This window comes from Ictidomys tridecemlineatus, chromosome 16 (genome assembly GCF_052094955.1).
Source record: "Ictidomys tridecemlineatus isolate mIctTri1 chromosome 16, mIctTri1.hap1, whole genome shotgun sequence".
Taxonomy (NCBI): Eukaryota; Metazoa; Chordata; class Mammalia; order Rodentia; family Sciuridae; genus Ictidomys; species Ictidomys tridecemlineatus.
Window position 1 is genome coordinate 7,780,920 of NC_135492.1, and position 25,811 is coordinate 7,806,730.

General features: G+C 32.9%; 1 protein-coding gene across 1 annotated transcript in view; it reads right to left on the bottom strand.

Annotated features, from left to right (window-relative positions):
* The window catches only part of LOC144371428 (ankyrin repeat domain-containing protein 26-like), a 56,446-nt gene that overhangs the window by 12,182 nt on the left and 18,453 nt on the right, over positions 1-25,811 (bottom strand). Inside the window, exons 3-6 of the mRNA XM_078033748.1 lie at positions 13,052-13,124; positions 8,293-8,389; positions 3,004-3,077; positions 1,490-1,583 (exon numbers count right to left, since the gene is read on the bottom strand). Of these exons, the coding sequence (XP_077889874.1) occupies positions 1,490-1,583; positions 3,004-3,077; positions 8,293-8,389; positions 13,052-13,124 (338 nt within the window). The remainder of the gene's footprint in view (positions 1-1,489; positions 1,584-3,003; positions 3,078-8,292; positions 8,390-13,051; positions 13,125-25,811) is intronic.

The window sequence follows — 25,811 nt, forward strand, 5'->3', positions numbered from 1 at the left end:
TTGATTCTTTATATTTTCCATTTTGTCTATGAATTATCCCCACTCTTGCTTTTTCTTTTCTTTTCTTTTTTCAGTTGTAGATGGACACAATGTCTTCATTTTATTTATTTATTTATTTATTTATTTATTTGTTTGTTTGTTTGTTTGTTTGTTTGTTTATTTATTTATATGTGTTGCTGAGGATAAACCCAGTGCCTCAGGCATGCAAGGCAAGCACTCTACCACTGAGCTACAACCCACGTCCACCACTCTTTCTTAATTCCCAATTTAAGGATTAGACCTAAGAAATATAAATTCTATACTTTGAGTTCTTATCACTTGCCAACAGACAAGATCAGAATAAAAAATAGATGTATGCAATAACTTTATTACATTTGATGTTCCAGTTGCTCTGCATTTAGTTTTACTAAAAGGAAATTCTCTCCTAACCACTTTACATGGTGGCCGGCAGATAGTGATCATTGGAATCACCTTACATGGAAGAAAACATAGATGTCCAGGCCAGGTAAGTCAGAGTATACATTTTGAATAGGGATCCCCACAGATGATCTATTAGAGTCTGAGAGTCTGGGTCTGCACTTAGTCTGCTTCTCATTTCCCTGCCTTCAAATGCCTTACAATAATAGAGCCAGTTTTCCACCCAATGATGTTCCCAAACCTGAAATATTAGAAGAAGTCCTTTCTCCTTCATTTACTCACTGTATTCTCTCTGCTTTTCTCAGTGTCTATTCTCCCTTCTCCTTTCCAAATTGTCTAAAGAATATTTTAAAAACCTATGAATTTAGGTATCAGTCCAAAACAATTTGCACATTTTTCCACTTCCCATACTTTTGTGTCTGCCATCTTAGCTTCATCCCAGGTAGTGACAAGAATGTCTATGATATAGGTATTTTTATTTTTCATTTGTTTTAATTACAATATTGTTTTATATAAATTTATGACCAGACACATGGATTTATGAACATTTCACTTAAAAAGAAAAAAAAACTTCCTTTCTTCATGATCAGTTCTTCACATGTCAATTCCTTTCTAATGACAACTCAGAAATGAGCAGTGAGAAAAAATATTCTCACCTTGAGTCATTTGCACAACTGGAAACTCACACTTTCCTTCCACATTTTGAACAGGTGGTCTTTTTATTCTGGTACATGACTGAAATTTATCAGCCTTCATGGCTTGTTTTTCCTTCATTTACTCGCTGCACTCACTCTCTCTGCCTTTCCCAATGTGTATTCACCCTTATCCTCTCTACTTCACAATTTCCAACTCCCCTATGATCTATGCCTGTCTTGTATAGAAACTAAGAGGGACACTTCCACTATAACCTGCTGCTGGACTTTGGTCTTAAGAGAGAAAACTCATTATCTTTCTCACTTTTTCATTATTACCTGTTTACTAGGCTCATTTTTCCAAGTATTAGAATAAATCAGCACTCATGTTAGAAATCAATATTTTTTCCAAAGAACTGTGTAGAGTATGTAGTTCTTACCATGGGCATGTCCATCTGCTTTCTCTTTTGCTATATAATGTTTCTCTACAGATGAGTGAGAAATGCACATCTGTGGACCACCCTCAGAAAATACCTGCAAAATAAAGGACCCCAATGAGCTACATTAAAACTTCACTATCACTCTTTTAGACATCACCCAAATTTTGGTCTTGAAAGCAGCTAATTAAAATGTAGATAAGTACAGTCATATTTTCCACAGGGCAACCTAGAATTTGTACTTCAGATGAAGCTGAACTCTTGTCTTCCAATGGCTCCTGATTTGGTAAAAGCAGGATGGATATCATAGAAAAGGTATTCCCTGAAAATTTAATAACATAAATGCATGTATTCTAAGAGTGTAAACAACCATATATCACAACCCCACAAGATGAGAATGCATTAAATACTTAATTAAACATTCTTGAGAAATATAATTAATATTATGTTGCATTACATGTTTTAAATAACAGACTTATGAGACTCAGTGTGATAAGAGATTTGAAATTATATGATGTTGAGCAGGAATAATACTTTATTGGACTTGCCTCATTTTGGTCATCACAGTCTCACAGGATCTAAAGAGCTTATAGTAAGTGTTTCACTGAGAGAAAATCCAGTTTAATAAAATGACAAAGTAGGGTGAAGAAATGTTTCTATGGTACTGTTAGAAAGCAACACACAGGATCTGGGTAGAGTAAACAACATGTTCCTCTAAGAGAGAACTACAAAGTACACCAATGAAGAAAAATGACAGCACAAAAATGTACAGCACTTCCTGACTATTTTTCAGAGCTTGAGTCATATTGGCTCCTGTGTGCATTCTGGTTAAAAAAAGAGCAGCTATGGAAAAAAGAAAACCTGGAGAGGCACCATAGAGAGCCTCAGACCAAATGAAACCCAGAATTTTGGCTTTTAGAATAGTAAATGAATTCAAGGATTTCACCAGCCATCCATGGGCTGGGTATGTGAGCTATGCACATTTGAGTGTATGAGAAAAACTGGTCTGAAATTACTGTCTGATTAGGATCTGCATGTATGTGTGTCTTTTCACTCACTCTGCCTGTGATACCCACAGAGCACCTGAGATGGGTGTGATTTTCTATGTTTATATGTAACTAAAACTGAGCCACTGGGAAGGACCATCTTTTACCATAAATGTACTCAATGACCATCATCACTATCTATGTTCATTAATTAAAATGGTTATTAGCAAAACCACTAATTTTAACTTCTTCATCATTTTCAGGGGTTAAAAAACAGAAACTCAAATAATATTCAGAAAAAAATCTGCCCGAATCACAAGGATAATATTTATCTATATGTTATCCTGAATTTTAACGCTATTTTCAGATTCATAACCAGTTAAATTCTATTAGGTTTCAATATTAAATTATCATTTTAGATTTCAAACCACTGTTATGAAAGGTAATCAAATTTGCCCATATTGACTTTCTTAAAACAAGGAATACAGTAAGAAATCAGAAGTTTAAAAAAATATATCTGAGTGAACACACCTGTGGCTGCTTATTTTTGGTGTCATCAAGACCTTCTTCCTCTTCTTCAGATGATGAGAACCAAAGTGGTTCAGCTGAAAAATGTATGTAGATTTAGGTAAACAACTTAGAACATTTAGAGAGAATGATAGTCTGCCATAAATAAAAAGTAATAATAAGCTTGAATTTTAGGTGCTATTACCTCTTTAATTGTTTATTGGTGTGGTATACTTGTGTGTACTCAGTGATTTAAACCTAGAACATTGCAACATTGGCAAGAGCTCTGCCAGAGTTGTATATTTGTTTATTTTTGGAAACTGGGTCTCTCTAAAGTGTTTGTTTTGGCCTGAGACTGCCATTCTCTTGTCTCAGTCTCCCAATAGCTGTGTTTAGAGGTGATCCAGTGTACCCAGCAGAGAATTTTTTTCAGGGAATATTTTTAGTGGTATAAAACTTCAATAGTCTACCTGAGGAGACACTATGTATCACCAGGTTTAAGAAACCAGAATATCTCAAAGGTATATCCACTCAAGATGAATGAAAATTTGCCAGAATTAAATTTTAAAAACACTATAGAAATGTGGGGATACACACAATTTGGTATTCTCTTCCCCATAACAGTAACTTTTAAAAACAACTATTCATCAATAGTCATTTCCACAATGACTTAGACTATACTGTTATCAATGAACATCTTGCATATGCAATATTTTTCTACATTACTCTAAACAAATGTGTTCTTCTGTAAGACTTAGTCTGTTCAGTCCTGCATGATTATCAATCTCCTTGTCATAAACTGCTTTTTACCCCCTTGAGGTGTCTCAGCATTTCAGCCACTGTTCAACTGGATACCTACCAGTTGACTTGTAAATTACTCCTTCCCATCTAGCCCTTTGGCTCCTGAACTTGAGAAGACCTCTTTTATATTACCTTAGCATCAACAGTTTATTTGAACCGAGAATTATTATGTTCCCTATGAGAATAGAGTAAAAAGGTGCCAGGAATAATGGCTTTCCTACAGCTAGGATTCAGCAGGGACTAAAGGAATGAGGTTACCAATAAGAGGCAGAAAATGGGGAAAGCTTAAAAGGCTGTAGCTAGACACAGATTGAAGCATTAAATGGGTCAGTATTTGTCTGAAAATACAGGGATTGGTGAGGAGCCATCAAGATGACAGTAAAATTAAGGGAAAGGATAAAGTGTTAGGCTGAATGCATGAAAGATTTCTGGGTAATTTTAAAAGATGGCCTTTTATCTTCTAGAGAGGTTCATAGTCACATTTGCGTGGTAGCTAGATGGCTCTAAATGCTGAAGATAGGATGAGTGTGGAGAGCATATGCATGAGCAGAAACGAATAAGAAGGTGGCAGGAGTGCCAAATAGAGGGAAGCAGGCCAGAATGGAAAAAATGTTCCATGAAAAATAGAGGATATATCATTTTTCTGGGACCAGTGTAGAATGAAGTTCCATTAAGTAATAAAGGACAAAGCTGGGTCCCTGGAATAAGAGGCTCTGTACTGTTACACAAGGTTTCAAATGGCATGTAGAATAAAACACACCAACTGTATAAGTTCTTTGGGTTTAGCATGTAATATTTAAATTTCTCATTTTTGTATGTTAAGGGACTCATTTTAGTGCTTGGGGGTCAGTTTCCTGAATCTTGGATTTACCCAACCTTCCAATGAATAAGCAGAGCCACTGCTTAGCATGCCAAAGTATCTGTGTTCAGTCCCCACCATTGAAAAGTAAACTAAAAACAAAAGCAAACAAAAAAGAAAGAAAAGCATAAAGAGGGAATATATAAAGTGGTTTGTGTAAGTAGTTTTGAATTTACAACTCTGGGTCAATAAAAATCATAAAAGAGTAATTTCCTAAAAATACTCTATTAGTTTTATAGAAAATGAATAATATAAAGAATACACAATAATACTTTGTATGGTTTAATACAGAGATAATCACAACTGATGAAGGACATAGAATTTCAGCTGCATAAAGTACAATACGGGTTCAATGTAAGTATTCAATAAAGTGGGTATTATATTAGAATTGAAATTAAATTTTGATTGGGTCTTGTTTCACACACTATACTTAATCTCTGGGTTCAGACACATATTTGTATGTTCATCTCTCAAGATTTGGAAATTATTGGCAGCTATGCAATAAGTTTTTATAAAAATTTGGAGGAAAATAGAGCCTCATAATTCACCTAACAGGTATAAGAATTCTGGGAAATTTAATTTTAAAAATGTCTGAGATAAAGATTTTTTTAGAAATCATTTTGTTGTGACTTTAAAGATATTATTTTAAACATGTATGCCAATATAGACACTGGAATGTGTATGTATGTGTGTATGTATGTATATGTATATATATATTTTTACCTGATTTGCATATCCTTTCTTCTGTTGTCCCCACTGTATTCTTTTGAAGAAAATACCTCCTGTCTAAGATAGGCTGTATGGGTTTGGAAAGTAGATATTAAATACGTGTTGTACATTTTATACTATACACAGTTAATAATTCAAGATAAACATAGAAGTTTATAATTACCTGCACAACAGGATGTGTGAAATTCTGAAATACTGAAAAGCAAAAGGGATACACAATTCACAAAACATGAATATGACAAAATCACCCACACCTTCCTGCTGAATTGACATGGAGTCAAGTTCCAAGGGTTGGCTTTGATAAATAATATTTTAACATTTGGACTTCTGTGTTTGCTGGTTTTTGTTGAGTACAGCAGCATGATTCAAATATATTGAAGAAAAACATCCAATATTAGTTTAATTAAGCATTGAGTTAAGTTTTCAAAAGTGAGATTACATTTCCAATTACCACAAATATAATAGGGAATGCACACATGCCAAGAGAAGGTGTGGATTGATTGAGGGAATGGGGATATCTAATCAGAGGAGCAAAGGAGAAACTTTGGGGCATAAATATATAAAATAAAGAAAATAATTTAACAGCAGGTATGTTTAATGTAGCCTGTCACAATCATTTCATTAACTTTATTACAGGTATGTATCCTGTTCCTCCATTTGTCCTACAATATACTAAGTCCAAAGTTGTGATAACCGTCAAGTGGAAAGTATAATTCATTTGCATGGAGGAAAGTTCTGAGAAATGATCAGCTTTGGTATACACTTATTAAAATAATCATTTTTCCATACCCATGGAGGACAGTGGTGTATCTTCTTTTAATATATCCTCTTGTCTGACACACTCAAAGTTTCTTGATTCATTCATTTGAGAAGACATAGGAACTGTATCTAATAAAAATTTTTAATAAGCATAAAATATTAATATATGGTAATCCAAAGGGGAAAAGTGAACTGAAATGCAAAAGAATTATCAGACATGAAAAACCTTTTATATTTCAAATTCATTAGCATATATACAAAAAATAACAGCTTTGGTATTCAACAAATTAACCTAAAGAGTCTGCTGTTTACAAAATGAGCCTTGTTTGATATAACTTCTTAGACTTTCAAAGATTTTCATAAAATATCTGTCATATCAGAATACTAGCTATTTAGAGAAAAGGACTTGGCAGAGTAATTGAGTGCATTCCTAGCATGCCCAAAGCCATGGTTTTATTAAAGAAAAAAACTAATTGTCTTTTTAAATGTACCATGTTTCTTAAAAGCTATGTTTCTGATCTCAAATACTGATATCAATACACCCCTTATTTGGTAGTTGTGGAGCAAAGGAATTAAAGTGGCTGGTTGCCCCAATTCTAACAGTTTCCCCTGCTTAAAACCATCTCTGAACTAGTAATTCTCACTTTTGTTTGAAGGCAAATATAGTGAAACCAGCTGAAATGCATTACCTCAGTCTCCTTATTATTACCTTCAAAATTACCTAGCTAATTTTATTCCCTCCTCACTACCTCCTCCCTTTGATTTTCAAAAGCTATCTCTAGACCTGTAGTCTTGATTCTTTTTTTTTGTTGTTGTTTAGATTATTCCCACTACTTTCTTCCCAATGCAGTAACTGTATCTTAAAAATACAATTTTCAGGAGCTGGGTTTTGGCTCAGTCTTAGGGCGGTTGTCTAACATATGTGAAGTACTGGGTTTAATACTCAGCACTATATAAAATAAATAATATAAAGGTATTGTGTCAATTTACAACTCAAAAAATCTTTAAAAAATACAATTTGGGGGCTTGGGTTATGGCTCAGTGGTAGAGTGCTTGCCTTGCATGTGCAAGGCTCTGGGTTCGATCCTCAGCACCACATAAAAATAAATAAATAAATTTATTGTGTACAACTACAAAAAATATTTTAAAAAATACAATTTCTATGTTTCATCCATTTGTTCTTCCTCTTTGCCAACAGATATAATCAAAAACAAAGCAAGATTTATTCTCTAATTTAATGTAGTTATGCCATGAACTAAAACACAATGGCTCTTAATTCAGATTTTCTAAAGGGCAATTCATTCAACTGCTCTTGTAAATCAGAATGTAGTCTGTGAATCAAGGAGCATTGGAAGCATCTTTGAATGTATTCAGGGTGTAGAACCAAAGACCTGCTGAGTCAAAACATACATTTTGTACATGGTCCCCAACATATGATTCAATAAAATTTGAGAGTTCTTACGAATGCTTAATCTTCTACCAATTCCTCTAACTTAACATTCCTATTTGATGTTTCTTTTTGCTTTGTTATTGGTACTGGGGATTGAACCCATGGGTGTCTAACTACTGAGCAACATCCACATCCCTTTTTATATTTTATTTAGAGAAAGGGTTTTGCTGAATACCTGAGGGCCTCATTCAGTTACTGAGCTGGCTTCAAAATAAAAATTATTTCTCCGTCTTCAGCCTCCAGAGCCACTGGGAATATAGGCATGCACCATGTGCCTGGCCATTTATTTCATCTATTTAAAATTCTCCCTATTTTGTAGTCCAATTTGTAGATGTATTAGAAGTCATAATCTTTCCAAGGAATGTTTCATCAGGCCATCATCAATGTGCATCTGCTTATTTTTTCTTTTTCTTTCTTTCTTTCTTTCTTTTTTTTTTGGTTGTTGTTGTCTATAGTCTTTTCTCATTCTTCATTTCTGAATTCTTCTCTCCCCTTTCTTATGTCCCAACTTTTCTCTAATTTCAGCAGGTCTGGACTTAATAACTCAGCTCCTCTAGGACCACTCCAACTTCCCTTGTGGTTGCAACTTGATAAGATACACTATTTCAACTCCCATACTATTTATTATTTTCATTCCTTCCACTATTAAATCATACTAGTGCTCATGTTTTAAACATGCATTATATCCAATGATTTTATAATGAGTGGTTCTTACCTTCTGTATGTCCATTTATACCATCTTTTTCTCTTTGATGTGCATCACCAAATGAATGACCAACACTATTCTGAGGAAGAATCTGAGAGATAGTCGTCTGGTAAAATTAAACAACTAATGAATTATATGAAGATTGCCTAATCAGTATTCTAAGGAGACCCCTAATTTTCCAGATTTGAAATAAATTAGATTAAAAACTAGAGAAGTACACGTTAAAAATTGAAATATTTTATATCACAGTGTTATATATACTCTGCAAATCAGCCAAATATTATATTCATTTGTCTACTAAGTCTATAAAACCAGGATAGAAGGACAATAGAGAACTATCAATACGAGGGCTAGGGTTGTGGATTATATATATATATAAATGATAATGGGGTTCATTATAACTTATACAGAATTGCATATACTATATTTAGTCAAATCTTACTGCCCAGTACATTTTCTAACCCTTCCGATATCTCTCCACTAATCCACCAAAAGCAGTTGTATGAGGACAGTTTATACTAAGGGCTACCTCCATTTGAAAATCTAAGATATTTCAATTTAAAAACCTCATAATGCATCCCAAGGTCTAAGAAAAACCTCAGTAAATGAGTTCTAAAACCAATACAAGAAAAGAATTCATTAAAGTCAGAGCCAAAATTATAAAATAGATAATTTTTTAAAAAAAATATAGTAATAATGAAACAAATAGTTTGTTTTTAAAATGGTAAATAAACTTGATAAACCCTTGGCCAAGGGAACTAAAAGAAAAAAGGAGATACAGATGAATAAAGCTAGAAACAAAAAGTGAAATATTAAAACAGTTACCACTGAAATCCAGAAAATTTCTAGAGACTATTAGAAAACTTATATTTCAATGAATGTGAAAAATTTAGACTATTTTAAAGAACAAAATTGAAAGATAAATAAATCTAAGTGGTATTAATGAAATATGTTGTAAAATGTTGAATCAAATAGTTAGAGAAAACCATAGCTCAATAACAAGCAATTAGGTTGAAGCAATAATAAAAAGCCTTATGGACCAGAGGTTCAGAGGTGAATACATGGCTAAATTTTATCAGATATTTAAAGAAGAACTGATATTAATCCCCCATTACATTTAAGAGCAAAGGAAAGATGCTTCCAAAGCAATTCTGAAAAGTATTACCCTGAGTGGAAAAGTGAAGATTGGACAGAACAAGAAAAAACTAGATATCAATATCCTTGAGGAACATAGTATAAAAATTCTTATAAAATCTTTGCAAACCACATTCAACAACACATTACAAAATAACATACATATCAGGCATAGTGGTGTAGGTCTATACTCTCAGAAAAGCATCAGGTTGTTTGAGGAACAATGTAATTTCAAAGCCAGCCTGGGAAATTTAGTGAGACCTGTTATCAAAGTGAATAATAAAAGGTGCTGGGGATGTGGTTCCTTCGTACCATGCTCCTGGTTTGAGACTCTAGTGACATACAAAAAAAAAATCCATAAAAGCTGATTTTGATCCAGGATGATTCAATACATCCAAATCAATAAAACTAATAAATCACATATAGAATCAAGAGCAAAATTACATGATCTTTTAAGAAGCGGCAGGAAAAGCCTTTGACAAATTCAATGACCCTCATGACAAAGCCCTGAGAGATTAGAAATAGGAGAATTTTATTAAAATAAAGACCAAGTATACCAAATCCAAAGCCAATAGTAAAATGACGAAGAATATTTTCTCTAAAATCAGGAAATACACAAGGATGTTCATTGCTGCCAATCTCACTAATCACAGTACTTAAAATTTTAGAAAAAGAAAAAGAAAAAAAGGGATTCAAATAGGAAAGTTAAAATGTTAAATTATTTCTATATGCAAATGATTTAGTCCTATTCTTAGAAGAACATAAATAATATATTATGAAAATTCTACTTTGATGAATGAATTCATCAGAGTAACAGGATAAAAAATAAACATATAAAAATAAACTGTGTATATACCATAGCAAACCTAGAGAGAATAAAGCAAGAGTAACAGCTCATTCAAATAACTTTAAAAATAGCTAGGAATAACCCTAAACAAGTAAGTGAATGACCTCTTCAAAAAAAATTACACATTAAAGGAAAAAAAATAAGAAAACAATAGGAAGTAAAAAGATCTGCTATGTTCATAGAGAAGCAGAATTAATATTGTGAAAATGGGCATAGTACCATAAATGAATTATAGATTCCATGTATTCCCATTCAAATTCAAATGATATTGTTTGCAGAAATGGGGGGAAAATAACCACTTCTAAATTTGTATGGAAGAAAAACAAACAAACAAAAAAATACTTAGACCAAGTGCTACTGATCATAAGAGAAACAATGAATAAACCACAATGCCCAATTTCAAAATATAAAACAGAGCCATAGTAATAAAAACCATGGTCCTGGTGTAAAGAAAGACCCATAGACCAATGGATAGAAAAGAAGTCAGAGAGCAAACCCAGGGCTGCAGTCATGTGATACTAGGCAAAGACACCAAAAACATATTTTGGAGAAAAGACAAACAACATTTTAAAAATAGTTTTGGAAAAACTAGATATCTATATGTAAAAGAAGAAACCTAGATGCCTATTTTCTAACACTGTACAAGAGTTTATTCAGAAAGGACTAAAGACATATGTACCAGACTAGAAGGTTTACAAATACTAGAAGAAAATATATGGAAAACACTTCAGTATGTAAGCAATCACTTCCTGAATAGAGCCCCATACAGCTCAGAAAATAAGAGCAACAATGGATAAGAGAGGGTGCATCAAAATGAAAAATTCCTGCATAGTAAGTGAAACACAAAACAGTAAGAAGTGGTAGCCTCCAGAAAAGAAGAAAAGCTTTGCCAGCTATTCTTCTGAAAGAGGATTAATATCCTAAAAATATTAATGCAAATATCTTAACACCAGAAAAACAAGAACCTTTTTAATAAATGAGCAAATGCACAGCTAGTTCTCAAAATAAGAGATACAAATGGCCAACATTTCAGGGAAAAAAATCATTACATCTTTATCAATTGGGAATATGCAAATCAAAACAACATCAAGCTCCTCCCATTTTCCACCGTTCACAAAAGCAATCATCAAGAAGGCAAATAATACTGGGAAGATGAGGAGAGAAATCTCTTACATGTGAATGGCAGGAACATAAATTACTATATCACTATGGAAATTCATATGAAGGCTACTCAAAAACTGAACATAGAACTACTTTATTATTCAAATATACTACTCAGTACTTACCAGAAAATATTAAAGTCTGCTTATTTTAGAGATATACATATGCCCATCTTGCTATGACACTATTCATAATAGGCAAGTTATAGAATCAGGCTAGATGCTAGTTAATAAAAGAATGGATAAAGAAAATGTGGTATATATAAACAAGGAAGATTTCTATGCATAGAGAACAACAAAACTAAGTTAATTTTAGGAAAATGAATAAAACAGGGAAGCATAATATTAAATAATGTAAGCCAGACTCAGGAAACAAGTATCATATATTTCTCTCACATGGAAAACTAGAGGTGGAAATGTTCAACATACAAATAAACGAATAATAAATTTTATCCATTAGCTCTTCATAACTGAAATAAAATTAGAGTAATTTCAAAAACAACAGATATCGTTTACATTTAACCTTCTTTTAGCTTCTTCAGGATATTTGCAAATATATTTCCTAACCTGGAATAGTTTATAAAAATAGTAGTGTTCTACAATAAACATTAAAGTAAGTAAATACAGAAACATCTAAAATTTGAAATTTCAAAATTTGACATAGAATCTATATATTTTAAGAAACTATAATGGAAAAACAACAATTCTGAATGTTTCTGCTTCCAGAACTGGTTATTACTTTTCTCACACCATTTATTCTTTGATTAGATGAAGAGTAAATTTTTAGAAAATTTCATTACCTCAAATTTCTTTAGAATTTTTATTGGTTCTTTTCAGTTATACATCAAAATAGAAGTTATATACCAGAATATAATTATAAAAGCATAGAATATAATTTGTTCTAATTCAGGACCTAGTACTTCCTTCTGTTCTTCTAATCTTTCTGCTATTTACTTATAGTTTTTTTTTTTTAAATTACTGTCACTTTTAGTGGAAAGACTCAAAGTATGGATATGCAAGCCATTTTAATACAAGTATTAAGATACAGATTCTAGATTTCTGGGTTGCCATAATTCCCAATATTACTTTAGTATAAATATGGAGCCACAGAAAGAAATAGAGAATATAGGTCTCCTAAAATGCTATGATATCAACATATCAAGGGTCCAAGTAAAAAAAAGAAAAGTTATGTGCAATGTATATTATATATTCCAAACTAAAGGCACCAGGGAAATTCCACAATTTTATAAACATTAATTTAGGCATGAGTATTGTAAGTCATGTAAGAATGATTTAAAAACCACAGCAATGAAAACTGATACAAAAAATCCTTGAATAAATATTATATTTCCTCTACAGTTAGAAAGCTGTTTCTAATGCAATTTTTCTTTCACTATGTATTTCACAGCCTATTGTTACTTCCAGCCCCCACGATCCCCAAGTACTTGAGAGAACAGTGATACAAAGAGCATTTTTTAAAAAAAAAATCAACATAATTCTTTAAAATGGATTCTTAGCAAATATTCATATAAAATATAAGAAAAATATAGCTAAATTTTCAGCATAAACATCTTAAAACACAAAATTCAGAGCAAGAACATGAGGTTTTTAAAAAAGATCACTTTACCTTAATAGGAGCTTCATAGCTGTCCCGAACCATTGCAAACAAGGAATCATCTGAGTGTGATTTTTTGATAGATCTTTAAGGCAAAAATGTATAACAAAAATGGTAAATAGTTTTCTTTTTAAAATAAACTCTGTTTAATTTAAGGTATAACTTATTAACTGGTGTTTCTTGATTGATTAATTAAAATATGACCTCCAATTAAAAATATAGCTTGTGTTCACCTCTTTCTGACTCTACTGCTGTGAATCTATAAAATATACAATATAGATATTAAAACACTCTTAGTTCTAATTCAGAGCAATACCCAATACATGAGCAGAAACAGATAATAATTTGTTCTTGAAAATTGCCTGTCTTGAAGGCTGAATTTAAAACCCAATTAATGGCTGACATTTTTTTTTCACCTGAACTGAAACTAATCTCTGGAAACACAAGATAAGATAACAAGAGGCACAGTTCTCTCTCGTGAATATCCAGGAGTCAAATACTAAGCAATGTTGTTCTTCAGCATGGAAATCACCAATAATAATACACTATTTATTCCCTCTACCCACAAATAATACACAGAGTTCTATGGAACTTCAAAAATTATTGAAAGTTAAAAAGTGAATATATATGTTATTTAGAATACCTTTGTCAGAAACATTGAAATAAATTATAAAATTGATTTTTCCTGTATAGGTCTCACTTTATTCAGGTCCTCATAAACTAGCAAGCACTCAGACACCCAGGGGGAAAGACTGCCAGAAAAGCAGAGTCTTGGTATTTGTACCTCGATTTCCCTAGCTATTATGTAAATACCCTCCTTCCTCTGGGAATCCATTTCCCAGTCACTCATCTGCAAAACTCAGTGGCAGTCTCTAAACTTGAAATCTACATCCCTTAAATATTCAGATTCCTGACACAAGGTTAAACTAAATGGAGTCTCAATCATTGGCTTGTCTGAATACCTTTCCAACTACTCAACTGAAACTTGTAATAACTTTCCCTGCCAATCACTCCTTTGCCCAGCACTACATGTACATTTTAAGGACATCAGCAATTTGGAAAGAAAGTGAAGGTGAATGAAAACCTGTTTTGTGCCACAGATTCATGTATTCTAACAATTTCCACAGTCTGTTTCACTAGTCTCTAATCCATTCTTGCATCGCAGAGATGAAAACAGGCAAAATACAAGCTATTAAGACTTCCTCTAAATTTTGTATTAATATGTCTTTATAGAGAGCTTTTAATATTCTGTGTCCTTCATTCCTGTTTTGTGCTCATCAAATTAATCATAAACTCTAAGATTTTGGTCTCTTTTTTAAAATACTTATTCCTACCCAACACAGTGTTTTTACTCTGGGTGAATACTTTTATAGCCCTTTCCTTCACTAGTTAAATTTTGATCCTCTACCACTGTGTTCACTTAAAAATTCTAGTCTTGTCCTCTTTAGTTGGGATCCTATAGTCAATCTTCAATCTATTATTTTAAAAACCATCTTAAAAATGATAACCAGAAAATGTACTGAGCTCAGAATTAAAAAACTGGAGTTTAAATCTCATTGTTGTCATTGTTTGTACCCAGAAAACTCCCTTTAATATATTTAAGTTTCAGGTACATCCTCAAAACTATCATTTGGCTGGCATGTAGAACACATGCTGAAAGACTAGAAGGTTTCTAAAATTCCTTAAAATTCTGAAATTTCTAAACTTTTGATTTGTCAGGAGAAAAAAAATTTTCAATTGACAAAATAAAACAGAAACACAAAGAGAACAAAACAGAAAATACAAATAGAAATTAAATAAAAGGTTATAGTCATAAAAAGGAAAAAAAGTATAAAAGTAAAAGTCTTCATAAAATTGTTAGGGGTAGTACTTGAAGACAAACTAACTGAAAAATCAGGAAGTAGAGAAAATAGAATGTCCTCTAAGGAATAATATAAGTAATACAACATTGTCTAAATAATGTTTTTCATAACTTTCAGTAAAATAATTTCTCTACAGCACTTTCCTGATCTTCTTGTTTATTAGAAACCATGAGGCCATAGCTCTGTGACATTTTCCATAAAAGCTTTTGATATATTAAGAAAAAATCCTGATTACTAGTGGAACTGTCAATATCAGGACAAAATCTTGGACTACAACCTGGCTTATCAGGTAAAATATAAATCAGAATTAACGCACAACTGCCTTTGACTTTCTAAATTGATGATACACAATATGAAAGTTAAAATGTGAATATATATGTTATTTAGAATACATTTGTCAGACACATTGAAATAAATTTTAAAATTGATTTTTCCTGTATAGGTCCCACTTGGTATCAACCTGTACAGTGGAACAACACACTGGAGTTGTCAGCCAGGTAAGACTACAGTCTAAACACAGGCCTGAAACTTATTAATTACACAAATATGGGACAAATAGTCAGCCTCTATGAATGACAGCTCTTTATTAATAATTAACAGATTATAATAGCACAGATACTTTCAAAGTGCTAATAAGATAACTTTAGAAAACAAATGTTAACTGAATATGGTGTCTGTCCCACACTAGAATACTCAACAAATCCTTCTATTTTCACTCTAAACTTAGTTAATAGACATTTTTTATTGAAAATCTATAAATTCATACCTTCTTAATGAGTCATCTTTAGGACTTTCTTTCACTACTAAATAAAACAGTAAAATATATAATTAATCAAAAACAGAAATATAAAATATAAAATTTTATGACTCTGAAGTTTTGTTATAAAATGTTCCTCCAGACCCATACTCAGATAAAGTTTTAGAATTAATATTAATTGTATTTATGACAGGTAAGTAATGAAAGCATTAACAACTCCTATGTTTTCCACTTTGTACTTATCAAATGCAAGGAAGAAACAACAGGAATTATAAAAGTTTGATAATTAAAAGTAAATCATTGGTCCCATAATCATAATCCTTATTAAAAGTTGTAAAAATGAAAGAAAACCTTATCATTGTCAAATAAAGTAGCATAAATATATGTGTCAAACAAGGGGAGACATGATGGTGAATTAGCAGGAAGTGGATTTTCTAAAACTGCTTCTCTGTGAGGTGGGAGATAAGCATGCCACTGATACTCAATATTGGACAGAGACCTTGAAAACTGGGAAATTTGGGATATATCAGACAAAGATGAGAAACAGAGCTGGAGCTTAGGATCTGATGTGATTGGGAGAAATCAGTACATTAGGACAAAAAGAGACTGAAAAGTGATGCAGACAAGGGGCTAGGGTTGTGGCTCAGTGGTAGAGTGTTTGCCTAACATGCATGAGGCACTGGTTTCAATCCATGTAAAATAAAATAAAGATACTGTGTCTACCTAAAACTAATTATATATATGAAAAGTGCAGCAGACAGTGTTGGAATGCAGAATGTGGAACCAAAGGGTCAAGCTATTCTACTCATTAAACTGTGGCATGAAAGTCACCACCGGTCTGCCTACTCTACAGAGAGTTGAAGCTTGAGACATATTTAAACATCTGCACTGCAATGGCACCAACTCAGACTGGGAATTTAGATCCATGTGTTGGGGCTCAGTGCGATATATAAATCTGGCAGACACCATCCACAAGACATAAACTGAGCCTAGCAAATCAGGAGAATTTCTGGCATGGACAGTATTTCTCCTGGGGGTAACACTAGTCAGATAGGCCAAAGAGAGCCTGTCCTCCTCTCCTCTCTTGACACAGCTGTGACCAAGACAAGTGGCAGTTGCTTCAAAATCTCAATGAGCAGGAGTGATGGACCTTGGTGCTTGAGGGTAGACCTAAGGAGGTAAGAAAGAACAGTACCCTGAAAAAAACAGAACTGGTAAAGGACTGGCATCCCTGTCCCATGAATGTAGCCCTGGGGAGAAGAGTAAAGTAGAGTCCTAGGTGTGCACTGATTTATTTATGCCCAGTAACTCCCCATGAAGTGAAACACCTGGGGCAAAGAAAGGACCTCACTGCCTCCCCTGAGAACATATTGTAGAACCTAGCATGACCTATACCCTGGGGGTGGAGCTGACAACACCTTTCACAGCTCCCCATACCATCCCATGGAGAATGGAAACTGAAAGATGGAAAGACACTTTGGAAGAGACAGCAAGCACATACTCTCAGTAACAATCCTGTTTTTTTTTTCTTTTTAGTTTTCGTATGTGTACTGATGGATACAAGAAGGACATTCATACACTTGTACATATTTGTTTATGCTTTCTCATTTGTACTATTCTGAAACATAGTTATTTTTCCTTACTCTGTTGTTAAGGGTTAAAGTTTTCAATTAGCCTATTTTGGATTGAGTTTGTGTTCTGTTTCAAACCTTTTATTTCTTTTGTTTCTATTTCTTTTCTTTTACAAACAGTCAAATTTTATTATTCTCAATTTACTCTTTATTTCTCTTACTTGTTTTTTCTTCTTCCTCCTAAACAATACATCATATATCTCTTTGCTTCTGCCCTACTCACATCTTGAAACTGCTAACCCTTTTCTATCACCATTGCTTATTTCTTCATAATGAACTCTATTTTTAATTTCTCCCAGAACTCTTGGTTTATAAAACTCCACACACCACCACTAATGCTAAAGCAACAACTAATACAATTGAAGCTATAGAAAACACCTATTCTTTTATTTTATGAAAGATATAACTCATGATTACTTACTGTCGTTACTGATATAAGTTGATTCATTTCTGTTTATTGTGCCAACTAACTTTGTGTGAAAATAAAAATTAAGTATGCAATTTTGTTCTATATTTTTTATGCACAGTTTGTTGCAATTACTTGGTTCCCCCCCTAATCTGTGAGCCAAAAGATATCTACAGGATCACTAGAAATGCACAGAATAGAAGTTCTGTTGTTAGAGATCCATTTTGATACATGAATAGACACACAAACAATATGAACAAGCAAGGGAACAAAGCATCCCAAACAAACCAGAATGACTCAAAAGCAGATTCCACAAAAACCACAGTGAAGAAAATATCAGAGAAGGAATTTTGAAAGTTTATACTTCAACTGATCTATGAGATAAAAGATAATGTAAAAAGTAAAATAACAGAGAAGACACAAGAAGTAAAATATCAATAAGGAAATAGAAGTTCTAAAGAAAAATCAATCAGAAATTTTCAAAATTCAGAAATCAATAAACCAAATTAAAAATGCGATGCAAAGCATCAACAGTACACTAGATGACTTAAAGGACATATATTTAGGTAATAAAGAAGTAGTGCATAATCTTGAAAATAAAGTTCATCATGGAGAAAAGATGTTACCAGACCATGAAGAGAATTTTAAAAATATATATATGGGATAATAAGAAAAGGCCAAATTTAAGATTCACTGTGATAGATGAAGGTATTGAATTTCAAAACAAAAAATGAACAATCTTTTCAATGAAATAACTGAAAATTTCCAAAATCTTAAGAATGAAATGAAAACTTAAACACAGGAGATATATACAACTCCTAATATATAGAATTACAACACTCCTAGCCACAATAGTATGAAAATGCCTAACATACAGAATAAGTATAGAATTTTACTTATAATAGAATTTTAAAACCTGATAGTGAAAAATCATTGGTCATATTCAGAGGCAAACCGATCCAGATCTCAGCTGATTTTTTCAAAGACCCTAAAAGCAAGGAGGTCTTGAAATAATATATACTAAGCTCTGAATGAAAACGGATTCTGCATAGAATACTAAATTATATCAGATTTTAATATGAGATATTAACATCCATAATAAACAAAAGTTAAAAAAATCACAACTAGAAAGCTGGCATTATAAAACACACTCAATAAATATTTTATTAAGAAAAAATAAAATATGCAAACATACAGAAACTAAAAGAATAGTTAATCAAAGTAGAATCTATTTCAACTTGATAACTAGAAATGAACCAAAATAACAGGAAACATAAATCATGTCTCAATAATAACACTTAATGTTAATGGAATCAACTCATCAACACACATACACTGGCAGATTGATTTGGAAAAAAAAGAACCCAACAATATCCTGACTCCGAGAGACTCACCTCTTAGACAAATATATACACAGACTAACTGTGAAAGGATGGAAAAAACATATCATTCACATGGATCTTATAAACAAGGTGTATCTATTTTCATATCTGATATAATGGACTTTGAGCAAAAGTTCATCAGAACAGATAAAAAATTCCATTTTCATACTGCTTAGTAGAGTAATACAACAGAAAGAAATAATAGTGGTAAATATATATGCTCCAAACTATGAAGCATCTAAGTAATCAAAGAGCTCCTTCTCAATATAGAGAATCAAACATATCACAACACAATAATATTGGGAACTTTAAGATGTGTCTCTCATCACTAGAAAGATCATAGCAACAAAAGTTAAATATAAAATTAAAATTACAATAAATAATTTAGGCTTAACAGAAATGCACAGAATATTTTACTTGTCAATGACTGAATACATTTTCTTCTTAGCTGCACAGGGAACATTTTCCAAAATAGATCATATTTTAGTACATAAAGCAAAAACATTTCACAAATACCAATAATAGAGCTAGTACCTTGAACTCTGTCAGACCATAATGGAATAAAACTAGAAATCAACAAGATGAAAATTAAAAAAAAAAAAAACTAACACTAGGAGACAAAATTCACTATTGAATAATGAACAGATAGATGAACAAATCAGAGTTTAAATAAAAAATTAAATGTAAATGAGAATAGTGATACAATACATAAAAACCTTTGTGACACTATGAAGGTAGTCCTAAGAGAAATGTTTATAGCATTGAGCCCATACATTAAAAGAATAGAAAGTTACTGAGTAAAATAATCTAACATTGTATCTTAAGGACCTAGAGAAAAGCACTAAAATCAGCAAAATAAAGAAAAAAATAAAAATCAAAGATGAAATTGATAAAATCAAGATGTAAAAACTGAAAAAGAAATGAATCAAAAATTTTAAATGAACAAAATATATAAATATTAACCAAACTATCAGAGAAAAATGAAAAGTACCAAAACCTATGGTGAAAATGGAAATATCAGCACAGATACTACTGAAACAGAGCATAAATAGAAGCTATTTTTTCAAAATCTATACTCCAATAAGCTAGAAAATCTAAAAGACATCAGTAAATTCCAGGAGACATGAGCTACCCAAATTTAACCAGAAGTATAGAGAAAATTTAAAGAGATCAATTTCAAATAATGAGAATAAAAAAGTCATCAAGACTCTACCAACAAAGAAAAGCCTAGGACCAGATGGATGCTCAGCCAATTTCTACCAAACCTTTAAAGAAGAACCAACACCAATCCTCCTCGAAATATTTCATGAAATTGAAAAAAGAGGGAATTCTTCAAATTCATTAAATGGAGTCTATCTCACACTGATACTAAGTCCAGACAAAGATACATCAAGAAAAGAAAAATTCAGACTAATATCCTTGATGAACATAGATGCAAAAATCCTCAATAAAATACTGATAAATCTCATACAAAAATATATTTTAAAAAATAGTGCACATGACCAAGTGGGTTTCTTCCCAGGATGCAACACTGATTCAACAAATGGAAATCAATAAATGTAATTCATCACACCAATAGATACAGAGATGAGAACACTTGATTATCAAAATAGATGCAGCATCTATTTTTTACATAAAACCCCATCTATTCATGCTTTAAACACTAGAAAAAATACGAATGAAGGAATCATAGCTCAACATTGTAAAAGCTATACATGACAAAACCAAGGACAACATAATTATGAAGGGAGAACAACTACAGAATTTCTTCTAGAAACTGCAATGAGACAGGGATGCCCACTTTCACTACTTATATTAGTACACAATGCAACCCTTAGCAAATGCAAAATGTAGAGGAAATACTCTGCAATCTATCAGATCATAAGTGAATAAAACACCAGAAGACAAAATTCACAACTGAATGATGAATAGAGAGCTGAACAAATCAGGCCCTTTAATCTCTTGCCAGAGCAATTTGGCAAAGGAATGTAATTAAAGGGATATGAATAGAAAAGGAAGGGCTAAAACGAGCACTGTTTGAAGAAAACGTGATTCTATATTAAGAAGATCCCCTCAAAAAATACTCACTAGAGAGCTTCTAGAACACAAATGAATTCATCAAATTTCAGGATACAAAAGTAACATTCATAAATCAACTTTGTTTCTATACTCCAATAAAAGATGAGCTAAACGAGAAATTAGGAAAATTATCCTACTCAAAATAGCATAAAAAACACTTGGAAAACAATCTAACAAAAAAGGTAAAAGACCTCTACAATGAAAATTACAGAACACTCAAGAAATAAATTGAGGAAGGTCCTAGGAATGGAAAGACTTCCCATGTTCTTGGATAGGCAGAATTAACATTGTCAAAATTAGCATACTACCAAAAGTGCTATAAAATTTTAATGCAACTCCCTTTCAGAGCCCACAGAAACAGAAAAAGCAATAATGAAATTTACTTAGATAAACAAGAGACCCAGAATACCCAAAACAATACTTAGCAAGAAAAATGAAGCAGGAGGTATCACAATATCAGACTTCAAATTACACTACAGAGCTATAAAGACAAAACCAGTATGGTATTGGCAACAAAACAGGTAAGACCACCAATGAAACAGAAGACAGAGACTAACGCACATAAATACAATTACCTCATACTAGACAAAGGCACAAATATCATATACTGATGCAAAGATAGCCTCTTCTACAAATGGTGCTGAGAAAATTTGAAATCCATATATAGTAGAATTAAATTGAACCCTAATCCTCCCACCATGCACAAAAAATCAACTCAAAGTGGATCAATTACTTAGGTATTAGACCAGAATCCCTGCACCGGAGAGAAGAATTCGTAGGCCCAAAACTCCAACATATCAGCTCAGGAACTGACTTACTAATAAAATCTCTAAAGCAAAAGAAGTTGTTGGTGGGCCTGACCTTGGATCTACATGGAGGAATGCTCATCTTTCTCATTGTGCAGCAGGGATGTCCTAACATACAACACCATGTTTTGGAACAGAGTGTTGTCAGAACACTGGCAAGCACCATTTACCTGCTCCTTTGACAAGAAATTACTCCCCAGTTGGTACAAGGCAGTTGCTAGACTCTTGGTGGCAGGACTCCCATAATATTATATGTTGTGTATCCCCTCTGGCCTATCATGACTGCTATATGTAAATTGGAACATAGCCACTATGAAAGCTAGTTTTGCTGCATAATATAGCAGAAGCAATTATCTGCAACTGTCTTTGGAGGGGTTTCTGTATGCCCTCAAGTTCCCAAGAGTAGATGCTGAAAGGGCAGGCCCCTCAACACAAAGTAAAATCAATTTTCAATAAATGGTGCTCCATCAAACTAAGAAGCTTCTTCACGGCAAAGACAAAAACCCAGAACATGAAAAGTGAGCCAACACAATAGGAAAAAAATACCTTTGCCAACCGCACCTCAGAAAATGCATTAACTTCCAGGATAGAAATAATAATAATAATAATAATAATAATAATAATAATAATAATAATAATAATAATAACAAAAAAGCTTAAAACTAATAATAACATCATCACCTACCTCCACCCATTCAATAAATGAGCAAAGAAATTCAACAGGCACTTCACAAAAAAATACAGATGGTCAACAAATGTATGGAAAAAAAACATCTACAGAAATTAGAGAAAAGCGGTAAACAGATCAGGAACATATAGAAGAAATTCTTTCCCACTTCATTAAAACTATAAAACAATACAACAACAACAAACGAATAAGACATTTACTCTGAGAGAATCTCCTGGTAGGGCAGAGGAAAGAGCTAAGTGGTAATGTATTGCATAGAATGAAGGAGCTCTGGCTTCAATCCCAACAGTGAAATAAATAATGATGATGATGCTGACAATGATGGTGATGATGATGATGATGATGTGGAGGAGGAGGAGTACAAAAGACTTGTACTGTTAAAACTATATAAACTGAGTTTATATTCACCACTCAAAAGAAGAGGAGTATTTAAATTCATGCATGCTATTCACATTCTAGTCTTATTTCACATGGCAAGGTAGATGTAAAAGACCATTTGATGACAATTTTATAAACTATGACTTTTTAAAAAAATATTGTTTAGTTGTAGTTGGACACAATTTATTTTATTTATTTTTATGTGGTGCTGAGGATCGAATCCAGTGTTTATCATGTGCTAAGTGAGCACTATACTACTGAGCCACAACCCCAGCCCAAACTATGATTTATTGAGACTTTTAAATTCCATAAAAAAGAGTTTATCTGGTCCCAGGAGAGCAGAATGGTCCATTTAGTACTGTGTTATACAATATGATGTAAATTTTCTCAATCCTCCTCATAAGTGGAAGATGTTTTGTAGACTTCACACTTCTTCAGCATGCAATCTATATGCCCTCATGTCCTATACTGATGAAAAAAAGTACTAAAAGTGGAAGACAACAGCTTTAAATGTAGCCCACTCACAGAGAATGTGCCTCAATTTCATGATGTAATGGGTTCAATCACTGGCACCACCTATATTCCAATAAAATAGAAGATAGTGAAGACATCGATAAATTTCTTAAGTTATATGATTTGCCCAGACTGAATCAGGAGGATACACACAATTTGAACAGTCCAATATAATGGATGAAATAGAAGAAGCAATCAAAAGACTACCAACCAAGAAAAGCCCAGGACCAGATGGGTATACAGCGGAGTTATACAAAACCTTTAAAGAAGAATTAATACCAATACTTTTCAAGTTATTTCAGGAAATAAAAAAAGAGGGAGCTCTTCCAAATTCATTCTATAAGGCCAACATCACGCTGATTCCGAAACCGGTCAAAGACACCTCAAAGAAAACTACAGACCAATATATCTAATGAACCTAGATGCAAAAATCCTCAATAAAATTCTGGCGAATCGGATACAAAAACACATCCAAAAAAATTGTGCACCATGATCAAGTAGGATTTACCCCTGGGATGCAAGGCTGTTTCAATATACGGAAATCAATCAATATTATTCACCAAATCAATAGACTTAAAGATAAGAACCATATGATCATCTCGATAGACGCAGAAAAAGCATTCAACAAAGTACAGCATCCCTTTATGTTCAAAACATTAGAAAAACTAGGGATAACAGGAACCTACCTCAACATTGTAAAAGCTATCTATGCTAAGCCTCAGGCTCCATCATTCTGAATGGAGAAAAATTGAAGCCATTTCCTCTAAAATCTGGAACAAGACAGGGATGCCCTCTATCACCACTTCTATTCAATATAGTTCTCAAAACACTGTCCAGAGCAATTAGACAGGCAAAAGAAATTATAGGCATAAAAATAGGAAAAGAAGAACTTAAATTATCACTATTTGCAGACAACATGATTCTATACCTAGAAGACCCAAAAGGGTCTACAAAGAAACTACTAGAACTAATAAATGAATTCAGCAAAGTGGCAGGATATAAAATCAACACGCATAAATCAAAGGCATTTCTGTATATCAGCGACAAAACTTCTGAAACGGAAATGAGGAAAAACACCCATTCACAATATCACCAAAAAATAAAATAAAATACTTGGGAATCAACCTAACAAAAGAGGTGAAAGATTTATACAATGAAAACTACAGAACCCTAAAGAGAGAAATAAAAGAAGATGTTAGAAGATGTAAAAATATACCCTGTTCATGGATAGGCAGAACTAACATCTAACTAACTAACTAACTAACATCAAAATGGTGATATTACCCAAAGTTCTCTATAGGTTTAATGCAATGCCAATCAAAATCCCAACGGCATTTCTTGTAGAAATAGATAAAGCAATCATGAAATTCATATGGAAAAATAAAAGACCCAGAATAGCAAAAGCAACTCTAAGCAGGAAGTGTGAATCAGGCGGTATAGCGATACCAGATTTCAAATTATATTACAGAGCAATAGTAACAAAAACAGCATGGTACTGGTACCAAAACAGGCGGGTGGACCAATGGTACAGAATAGAGGACCCAGAGACTAATTCACAAAGTTACGACTATCTTATATTTGATAAAGTGGCTAAAAGCATGCAACGGAGGAAGGACAGCATCTTCAACAACTGGTGCTGGGAAAACTAGAAATCCATATGCAACAAAATGAAACTGAATCCCCTCCTCTCGCCATCCACAAAAGTTAACTCAAAATGGATCAAGAAGCTTGATATCAAATCAGAGGCTCTGCGTCTGATAAAAGAAAAAGTTTGCTCCGGTCTACATATTGTGGGCTCGGGCTCCAAATTCCTTAATAGGACACCCATAGCACAAGAGTTAATAACAAGAATCAACAAATGGGACCTTACTTAAACTAAAAAGTTTTTTCTCAGCAAGAGAAACAATAAGAGAGGTAAATAGGGAGCCTACATCCTGGGAACAAATTTTTACCCCTCACACCTGAGATAGAGCCCTAATATCCAGAGTATACAAAGAACTCAAAAAAATTAAACAATAAGATAACAAATCACCCAATCAACAAATGGGCCAAGGACCTGAACAGACACTTCTCAGAGGAGGATATATCAACAAGTACATGAAAAAATGCTCACCATCTCTAGCAGTCAGAGAAATGCAAATCAAAACCACCCTAAGATACCATCTCACTCCAGTAAGATTGGCAGCCACTATGAAGTCAAACAACAACAAATGCTGGCAAGGATGTGGAGAAAGGGTACACTTGTACATTGCTGGTGGGACTACAAATTG